Source organism: Pongo pygmaeus, chromosome 13, assembly GCF_028885625.2.
Source record: "Pongo pygmaeus isolate AG05252 chromosome 13, NHGRI_mPonPyg2-v2.0_pri, whole genome shotgun sequence".
Classification (NCBI taxonomy): Eukaryota; Metazoa; Chordata; class Mammalia; order Primates; family Hominidae; genus Pongo; species Pongo pygmaeus.
In genome coordinates this window covers 128567292-128577939 of record NC_072386.2, presented here as the reverse complement: position 1 = coordinate 128577939, position 10648 = coordinate 128567292, and the positions used below count along the sequence as shown (strand labels likewise).

The 10648-nt window shown below is 49.8% G+C and overlaps 1 protein-coding gene across 13 annotated transcripts in view; it reads right to left on the bottom strand.

Annotated features, from left to right (window-relative positions):
* EHMT1 (euchromatic histone lysine methyltransferase 1) overlaps positions 1-10648 on the bottom strand; it is a 225808-nt gene that overhangs the window by 34994 nt on the left and 180166 nt on the right. For all 13 annotated transcript variants that reach the window (XM_054501963.2, XM_054501952.2, XM_054501956.2 and 10 more), the window contains 2 exons: positions 2769-2870; positions 493-597 (listed from right to left, as the gene is read on the bottom strand). In XM_054501963.2, coding sequence (XP_054357938.1) covers positions 493-597; positions 2769-2870 — 207 coding nt within the window. The remainder of the gene's footprint in view (positions 1-492; positions 598-2768; positions 2871-10648) is intronic.

Sequence of the window (10648 nt, the reverse complement as noted above, 5' to 3'; positions counted from 1 at the left end):
ACACCCCCCATCTGCATCCGGCACAGGACAGCCACAGCACAGCGCCGGGCCGATGCTGCCACACACCCCCCATCTGCATCCGGCACAGGACAGCCACAGCACAGCGCCGGGCCGATGCTGCCACACATCCTCCATCTGCATCTGGCACAGGACAGCCACAGCACAGCGCCGGGCCGATGCTGCCACACATCCTCCATCTGCATCTGGCACAGGACAGCCACAGCACAGCGCCGGGCCGATGCTGCCACACATCCTCCATCTGCATCTGGCACAGGACAGCCACAGCACAGCGCCGGGCCGATGCTGCCACACATCCTCCATCTGCATCCGGCACAGGACAGCCACAGCACAGCGCCAGGCCGATGCTGCCACAGGAAGAGGTCAAAGCCGCCACCAGATGCCAGGGTTCTGCTTTTGAGAAAAGAACCTTCTGGGGGAGGAGGTCCCCACCCCTCCAGGACACGGCTCCCGGGGAGGGTGTGACGAACTTACGTTGTCCCGGATATTGATGTCAGAGCCCTTGGACAGCAGCAGCTTCACAAGGTCCACGTGCTTGTACTCCGTGGCCCAGATCATGGGCGTCCAGCCTCCGTCGTCCTGCCAGGGAAGAGAACAAAGCTGTCATCGCTCCAGAGACTGGCAACCGCCACAGCAATGAGGACTCCCACGCCGAGGTCTCTGCACCTCCCAGGTACCATGCCCCTCGTGCAAGTGTCTCACTCAGGACCTGAATGCAACCCTCGGAGGCCACAGTTCTTCCTCAGAGCACAGCCCAGGTAGCTCCACAAGTGCAGGATGAAGGCAGAACCAGGACTGGGCCGGGCCCAACCACCCTGCCTGACATGCCCTGTGCTGTCAGCCTTGCCCGCTCCCAGTTGGGCACCACTCACTGGGGACACACCAACACAGCTGCGTGCAACGAGTCTAATGGCACACACACGGGAGCTGAAACTTCGTAAGCCCAGGCCAGACCCAGAGCACACCAGCAGGCTTGACTGGCGGGAAGCCTGGGCTGTAGCAGGCTCTGCTCCTCCTTCAGCCTCCAATGGTGGCTCCACGCAGGAGAGCCAGGGACCCCATCAGAGCAGCAGCTGGGAACTGTGGGTGGGAGACGGACAGGTGGACAGAGGCGGACGCCCCTGCTTCCTCCTGGGCAGGGAGCAGAATGCCCACCCAGGCTGATCAGCTCTGCGGCTCCTGCCACTCCTGAGTCCAGTCAGTGGGCCTCGGCAATTTTCTTTAAGCCAGAAAAAGGCAACTTTTCTGAAAATGAGAGTCATATGGCCAATTCCTACTCTGAAGGCAGAAGACTCAGCCTCTTCCCCAGCACCCCTCAAAAGACCTGCACATCCCACTGTCACAGACACAGCAGCCTCCACGATTAAAGCTACATCTGCCCTGCGGTGATGGTCAGCCTGCACATCCGATGGTCACAGACACAGCAGCCTCCATGATTAAAGCTACATCTCCCCTGCGGTTGACAGTCAGCACCACCACAGGCACTGGGAACACAGCAGGGACAGCAGAGCGCAGCCTCCCGGAGCCCAGCCCCCTTGCTCAATGGACGAGGGTACAACGTCAGAGAGAAGAGGTCAGGGGATGCTTCAGATGCAGTGACCAGGTGGGGGCTCCAGCCTCTGGACCCTCAGGGCAAAGGCAAGAGTATGGGCCTTTGAGCACATCACAGGCGCTGCTGCTTCCAGCCCATGGGGACACTGCCACGCCAAGAGGGCACAGAAGCTGGGCGTCAACAACTGAGTGGGCAACCACTGGGCTAAAAAGACTTGGACCAAGCCTCCTGAAGGAAGGAGTGAGAGACAGCGTGAGGATGGCACTTATCCCAGAGCTGTGGGTCCATGAAGGAGGGACCCCCAGTGCGTGGTGAGCAGTCTCAATCCATACAGGAGGGACGCCCAGTGCATGCTGAGCTGAGCAGCCTCAAAGCCTGCCCTTCTTTGATCTCCCCAGTCATTCACTCGTGAGGCAGGTGGCCCCTGTGTGTGAGGCACCGCGCATCAGCACACATGCACGGCAAACCCTGCCCCGTGGTGCTGGCTGTGGGGTAGAGACAGACAATGAGCGGGAAGGAAGATGGGTGCCACGGAGGGAGGCCAGTGACACCTCCCTCAAATGGTGATATCTAGACACAGCTGATGGAGAACAAGGGAAGAGCCTCCAGCCAGACACAGTGCAGAGCCTACCCTGCTGTGAGCATTCACAGCAGGCCAGGCAAGAAGGGGACAGGGAGGGGACAAGGCACTCCAGGGCCCAAGGGCTTGAACTAGCCTTATGGGTGGAAGGGGACACCGTGGAGGGCCCGAGCTGGCTGTGTGTGTGGGATGGGACACCGTGGGGGGCCCGAGCTGGCCCTGAGTGTGGAAGAGGACGCTGGAGGGCCCGAGCTGGCTGTGTGTGTGGGATGGGACGCCGTGGAGGGCCCGAGCTGGCTGTGTGTGTGGGATGGGACGCCGTGGAGGGCCCGAGCTGGCTCTGTGTGTGGGATGGGACGCCGTGGAGGGCCCGAGCTGGCTCTGTGTGTGGAAGGGGATGCCGTGGAGGGCCCGAGCTGGCTCTGTGTGTGGAAGGGGATGCCGTGGAGGGCCCGAGCTGGCTCTGTGTGTGGAAGGGGATGCCGTGGAGGGCCCGAGCTGGCTCTGTGCGTGGGAGGGGACGCCATGGAGAATGGGGGTGGGACCAGGAGCTGCAGAACAGTGACTTTCTGTAGCCAGTCCGCACGGTGTGCTGCTAAGGGGAGAGGGTGGCTGTACCTGACAGTTGACATCCATCTGTCCATTTGAAAGCAGGTACTGGACCACTTCGTAGTGGCCTTTCTTGGCAGCCAGGTGCAAACACGTAGAGCCCTCTGCGTCCTGCAACAGAAATGCCACTTAGTCAAAGAATCCATACCTGTGATCCTGGTGTGCCAGCCCTGAGTGCGGGATCCAGGAGAACCCAGTGTCCACCATGCGGGTGGGGTACTGTCCTGCTCAAAAGACAAGGAAACCCAGGCTGAGGCCAAGGGAACAGCCGAGGTGCAAGTCCTGTGTGCAGCCCCCTGTGGCCCCATGAGTGGTCGGTCGCCTGGCACAGTGAAGACAGCGTGAATGATTCAGTAATAGTTGTCCGTGTACCACAGAACTTAAAATAATAGATGGCAAAAAGCGGGAACACAAAGAGCGCCAGGCCCACCCCACAGCCCCGGAAATGCCACGGGCTCTGCCCTCCTCTTGCTTCCTTTGCTGCTGGGCACATCTTGTTTTTTTTTTCTCTTTCTCTCCTTTTTGAGACGGGGTCTTGCTGTATCGCCCAAGCTGGAGTGCAGTGGTGCGATCACAGCTCACCACAGCTTCTGATTCCCATGCTCAAGTGATCCTCCTGCCTCAGCCTCGCACGTAGCTGGGACTACAGGTGTGCACCACCATGCCTGGCTAATGTACTTTTTTCTTTCCTAGAGACAGGGTCTTGCTACACTGCCTAGGCCATTTTTGAACTCCTGGCTCCAAGCAATCCTCCCACTTTGGTCTGGGAGTCGTAGGCATCATAACTGGGATTACAGTGCTGAGATTCCAGGCATGAGCCACCATGCCCAGATTGGGAACACCTTCTCATTTCCTTTCAGCTCTGTTTCCCTGAGGAGACCAAATAGATCACACCGATCAAACCATCTCAAAGGAAAACAATGACATGCAAGGTTGGAGGTCAGACCCAGGAAGCTCCAGAAGAGGCAGGGGAGCCGGTGCCGCCCGCACCGCTGGGCCATCCACGCACCTTATGCAGGGTTCTTCCTGCCTGCGCTCCTTGCACAGGCCCGCGGACACACTCCACCACTGTCTCCCTTCAGGTGTTTGCTTTGCTTTGCTCCCCTGTTCCTGTCTCCATTTAACCATGTTCCTTCATTACCTTTCTCCCCTTATCTCGGTGGAGTCAGTGCAGCAGTCGTAGAGTTTCACAGGCATCACTGCACATACTGCTCCCCCAGCTGGTGCTAAATCAGCGTGCTCACCTTCCTCAAGGAAAGCCAGCACACCCGATTCCCATACGGCTAGTGTTCAGAATTGTAATTTTATTATGAATACAAAATGATGCATGGTTGTTAGAGGTCTGCCTTAATTTTCAAGTGTCTTTAATCGCTGGAATAGTGCAGCTGACAATCCCCTAACTGCTGGCAGAATGTCACAGCATTCACGACAGAAGCAGGTGCACCTGGAAGAGACCTTGGGCAAGCACTTCTGAATCAAGCAGGTAAAAAACAGACGCCAGCAAAGGAAGCTTAGTGAAGGAGGCCAGCTGTCACAAGAGCAAGACACCAGGCAGGAGGAGGGCAGGGCTGCGAGCGGCAGAGTGGGGGGTGAGGGGATTGAGAGTCAGCCAAAGGAACCCCGTGGGAATAGACGTGAAGGTGGCAAAGAGTAGGACTGCAGGTAAGGAAAGGCTTCTGTCGGGTTCAGTGACATCAGCTAGCTGTGACGTCTGCAGGCACACAAACAGAAGCTCAAGACACTGGAGCCCATCCCCACCCAAGGGACATCCCACACAGCGCCTGTCTGGTTTTTTTTCCTGCCTCCTCCTGAGAAGTAGTAATCAGTATACTGAATTTGTTACTCATCATTCCCATGGATCTCGATACCTTTACTACATATATCCATAAATGATGTTTTTACACCCTTTTCAATTCTCTAGATCACAGTGTATATCATCTGCAGACACATCACAGACCCTACTGGTGTGAGGCCCTGCTTGCCAGGCGGCCTGCAGTCCCTGCGCCCCACCAGTAAGGACCCTGCCTGCTGCTCTATGTCCCGCCCCTGTCAGTCTTTTCCACCTGTTACGTTGTATGGAATTCAGTGACTGTAAGATGGTCCCTCAGTCCTGTGTTTTCACCTGCTTGTCGGTCATACGCATGTATTTCCTCTTCTGGGAACTGCACATTTATGTTCTTTGCCTATTTTTCTGTGTGGTTTAATTTCTTTTTTTTTTTTTTGAGACGGAGTCTGGCTCTGTCGCCCACGCTGGAGTGCAGTGGTGCGATCTCAGGTCACTGCCAGCGCTGCCTCCTGGGTTCACATCATTTTCCTGCCTCAGCTTCCTGAGTAGCTGGAACTACAGGCACCCGCCACCACGCCCAGCTAATTTTTTTGTATTTTTAGTAGAGACGGGGTTTCACTGTGTTAGCCAGGATGGTCTCGATCTCCTGACCTCGTGATCCAGCCACCTCGGCCTCCCAAAGTGCTGGGAGTACAGGCGTGAGCCACCGCACTTGGCCTCATTTGTAGTTCTTTATATTTTTGGATGTTAATCTTTGGCCGATGTGTTGCAAAATCTTCCCCCAGTTTTTAGACTGCCTGTTCTTGTCCTTTGTGACATCTTTTTGAAGAGAAATTCTTAAATTTTAACGCACTTAACTTTGTCAATCATTTTTGTGTCTTAAAAGACACTTCCCTGTGCTGGAATCACAAAGGCGGCCTCTGTGGTCTTCCAGGCTTCGTAATTTGCCTCTCCTCGGATTCACCTGCTTGCCACGTGCAAGCGTGCTTCTCCAGCCTGGCTGGCGTCTTCGTGTTGGAAGCGGGCACGCTGCAGGAAGACATGGCTGGTTCTTGCTTTCGATGCCGTCAAACCTCTGCCTTTTAGGATGAGGGCGAGCCTGCAGCGTAATTACTGACAGAGTAAGGTTGGCGTCTGTCGCTCTGCTGTTTGTTTTCTATTTGTCCCATCTGCTTTTATTCCTGCATTCTAGTTGCACAGTTTTTCAGTATTATATTTTACTTCCTCTACTAGTTTTTTTTCCTGAAAAGCTATACTTGTTTTATTTTCTTGGTGCTTTCTCCAGGGATTACAATACTCGTCTTTATTGGTTTTCTTAGATTAATATTGTACCACCTCCCACAATAAAACACCTCTACAACAGTGTGATCCCACTTTCACACTGCCCTCCTTTGGGGAGTTATTATCCTGTATTTCACAGCAGGTCTTCAATAGGATCGTTTCATTAAGCGTTGTTTTGTTATAACATTGATGAGGTTAAAAACAAACAAACAAAAACCACTCCCAGCCGGGTCCACTGTCTGTGGAGTCTGCAGGTCCTCCCGTGTCTGTGTGCGCTTTCTCTGGGTACCTCAATTTCACTCACATCTCAAAGACTCGCATGTTAGATGAATGGGCGTGTCTACGCTGTCCTGGTCTGAGTGAATGTGTGTGTGTGTGTGAGAGTGTGTGTGTGTGTGTGTGAGAGAGTGTGTGTGTGTGTGTGTGTGTGTGTGCGCGTGTGTGCGTGCGCGTGCGTGCACCCTGCGATAGGATGGTGTTCCTGGCCCAGACTGCTTCCCGCCAGGTGACCTGAGTTGCCAGGATAGGCTCTGTTCACTCCCAACCCTGACCTGGAATAACTGGGTAAATATTTATCTTGTTTGTATTAATCTTTCTTAAATGTCTGTATGGCTCACATGTATTTCAGTGTTTAATATTAGAAATACTTTGGTCTTGATTTGGAAGCTTGCCGATGTTTTTGTGACCAGGAATATGGCAGAAGAACTTCACTCTTGTTTAGATCAATCAATCTGTGGTAAACTGGCTTCAACACTTGAAGAAGTCGCATGCTCTAAGGACCTGTCAACAGTGTTAAGCGAAGACTTACTGTGCTTCCAAACGTGTCTAAACTCCACCTTATGACATTATTTGAGTTTAAATGACCTCTCACATTTTGGGAAATTTAAATAGAAAAACGTCTTCATACTCGCCATCTGGTGCTCCTCATTCATTCCCAAAGCGCTAAGTTTTCCTCCTGGAAGCTTGAGGACTCCAAGCAAGCTTATGTGCCTTTTGTTTTTTTTACCCGAACATGTTTGATTTCACCATCATTTGCTGAAGGATACTTTTACTGGATGTAGGATTCTGGGTTCACATTTTTTTGGCTTTGCTTCTTACAGCACAATAAAAACTGCCTCCATGGTTTCAGATGAGAAGTCAATAATATTTCATAACGTTGTCTGTCTAGATGTAACGTGCTGTTTTTCTCTAGCTTTTTTTTTTTTTTTTTTACTTAGAGATGGGGTCTCACTCTGTCGCCTGGGCTAAAGTGCAGTGGTGCTAATCCAGCTCACTGTAGCCTCAAACTCCTGTGCTCAAGTGATGCTCCTGCCTCAGCTTCCCAAGGGGCTATGCCTACAGGCACGTGCCATCATGCCCAGCTAATTTTTCATTTCTTACAGAGACGGGGTCTCACTATGTTGTCCAGGCTGATCTCAAACTCCTCACCTCAAGCCATCCTTCTGCCTCAGCCTCCCCAAACACTAGCATTACAGAAGCAAGCCACTGAACCTGGCCAAATGTTTGCCTACTTTGATCTAGCAATTCTACAGCCAGAAATCTGTCCTAAAGAAGCCTAATGTGCAAATATTTAACTATAAAAATGTTTACTGAAGCATTGTTTATAATAAAAATTGAAAATAAGATAAATATTAAATATTCAAATTTGACTAAAAATGGTAAAATTATATCATAAATTGATACAGCCATTTAGGTGTTTCACAGAATAATATTTAATGAGAAAATAGTGAAAGTTTAATGTGACATGAGGCAGGAGTTGAATTACTATGAGGAGTGTGGTCACTTTGCTGTTGGAAAAATGTGTATTAATATGAAAAACTAAGAATTTAAACGTTGTTATGGTAATATATAACAAAACTTGCCATTTAAAACATTTTATACAGTTTTGTGGCATTAAACACATTCACAATCACCACTATTTCCAAAACTTTTCCATTACCCAAAACAAAGCTCTACAATCATGAGGCAAAATACCATCCCCCAGCCCCAGGGAATCTCCAGTCTACCTTCTGTCTCTATGAATCTCACTACTCTCGACGGCTTCTATCGGTCACCTCATATAGGATTTGTCCTTGTGTCTGGCTTCTTTCCCTCAGCAGAATGTCCTCAAGGTCCATCCATGCTGTTCATAGGTCAGAATTTCATTACTTTTTATGGCTGAGTAGCATCCCATCGTATGGATGGACTGAATGTGCTGATGCAGGCATCTGCTGAGACATCTGGGTTGTTTCTGTCCTTCAGCTACTGTGAACAATGCTGCAGTAAACACTGTTGTATGAAGATCTGTTTGTGTTCCTGGTTTGCATGCCTGTGGCATACACTTAGGAGTGGAGTTGCTACAGATCATAGGGTAATCCTATGCTTCGCGATCTGAGGAACCACCAGACTGGTTTCCACGATGGCTGCAGCGTTTACATCCCCACTAGCAACGCGTGAGAGTTCCGATATTGCCACATCCTCTGAGGCGCGTCTCACCGTGGCTCTGATTTGGCTTCCCTGGTGGCTGGTGATGCTGGACACCCTTTCATGTGGGAATTGGCCCTTGTGGGCCTTCCTTAGAGAGATGGCTATTCAAGCCCCTTCTTTGCCCATTTCTGAATTGGGTTGTTTAATTTTCTGTTGTTGTTGAGATGTACAACCTCTTTACATATTCTGCATAAAAACCTCTTACAGAGAATTTGCAAATACATTTCCTCATTCTGTAGGTGGTCTTTTCACGCTATCGGTCGTAATCTTTGATGTACAAAAGTTTATTTATTTTCCCCCATTTTAAAACCTTTTATTATCTTTACAAACCCTTGGGTCGGGGGCTGACTTTCAACAGATCGTACTGAGGGAGCTGCTCTGCCACGCATGAAACCCCAACCCAGAAACAGGTCATCTACAGACGGTTTAGTGCCAGGTTCCCTACGAACACGCGTTGCGTGACGGGCAAGGGGGTGGCTGTCTTTCTGGCTGCACATCATTTCCCAGGGCCAAACGTTTTTAATTTTAATCAAGTTTGTCTATTTCTTTGATTATGCTTTTGTATCATATCCAAGAAATCGTTGTCAAATCCAGTGTCATAAAGCTTTCCCCCCATGTCTTCTTCAAAGAGTGTTCTGGTTTTAGCTCTTAAGTACGGGCCTTTCATCCATATACATTTTCCTTTTTTTTTTGGAACAGAGTTTCGCTCTTGTCACCCAGGTTGGAGTGCAGTGGCATGATCTCAGCTCACTGCAACTTCCGCCTCCCAGGTTCAATCGATTCTCCTGCCTCAGCCTCCCAGGTAGCTGGGATGACAGGCACCCATTACCACGCCTGGCTAGTTTTTATATTTTTAGTAGAGACCGGGTTTCACCATGTTGGACAGACTGGTCTTGAATTCCTGACCTCAGGTGATCCACCTGCCTCAGCCTCCCAACGTCCTGGGATTACAGGCGTGAGCCACCACGCCCAGCTGCATTTTCCATTATTTTTTGAATACAGTGTTAGGTGAGGATCCAACCTCACGCTTCTGGATGTGGACATCTGTCTCAGCACCATCTGTTGAAAAGACAGTCTTTTCCCCATTGAATGGTCTTTGTAACCTTTGCCAAAAATCAGTGACCATATATGCAATCATTTATTTCTGAGCTTTTTATTTTATTCCATTGGTCTCTATTTCTGTCTTTATGCCAGTCCCACATTGTTTTCATTACTGTGGCCGTATATAGTAAGTTTTGAAATCAGCAAGTGTGAGTTCTCCAACTCTGTTCTTTTACAAAATTGTTTGGCTTCTCTGGGTCTCTTAAGACTCTGTATAAACTTTAGAGGTTTTCTGTATCTGTAAAAAAAAGCTGTTAGCGCCGGGCATGGTGGCTCATGCTCATAATCCCAGCACCATGTGAGGCTGAGGTGGGTGGATCACCTGAGGTCAGGAGTTTGAGACCAGCCTGGCCAACATGGTGAAACCCCGTCTCTACTAAAAATACCAAAAATTAGCCAGGCATGGTGGCGCGTGCCTGTCATCTCAGCTACTAGGGAGGCTGAGGCAGGAGAATTGCTTGAACCTGGGAGGTGGAGGTTGCAGTAGGTCGAGACTGTGCCACTGCACTCCAACCTGGGTGACAGGCAAGACTGTCTCAAAAAAGCAAAAAAGCTGTTAGGATTTTATTCAGGACTCCACAGACTCTATAGGCTGGTGGGTGGCACCCTGCCATTGTAACCACAGTCAGTCTTCTCATCTGTGAACATCGGATGTCTTTCTATTTATTCAGGTCTTCTTTAATTTCTTTCAGCAATGTTTGTTAGTTTTCAACTAACAAATACAAGTCTTTTGTCTTCTTGGTTAAACTCACTCCTAAGCATTTTATTCTTTTGGATGCTACTGTAAATGAAACCGTTTTCTTAATTTCTTTTTTGAATACTTCATTCAAAGTATACAGAAATGCAACTGATTTTTTTGTGTTAATTTTTTACCCTGTTTTGCTGAATTGGTTTTGTTAGCTAACAATATTTTTGTATATTCTTTAGGGTTTTCTACATATAAAAACATGTCATCTGTGAACAGAGGCAGTTTTACTTCTTCCTTTCCAATGTGAACGCCTTTGATTTCTTTTTCTTGCCTAATTGCTCTGGGCTGAAGACAGAGTGAGACGATGTACTGTAAGGTGAACACCTTCCGCACAGCAAACCCGTCATTAGCTCACCTGTCTGCTGTCAGGCTCTGTAGAGAGTGAGCACTCACTAGTGGTTTTTAATAATAAACCAGGTAACCAAAGTGAGATGAAGGAACTATTTCTGGACAACTGGGTCAGTGTGTGAAGGCCCCAAGTCCTGGAGATGTCAGTAAGGATGTTCC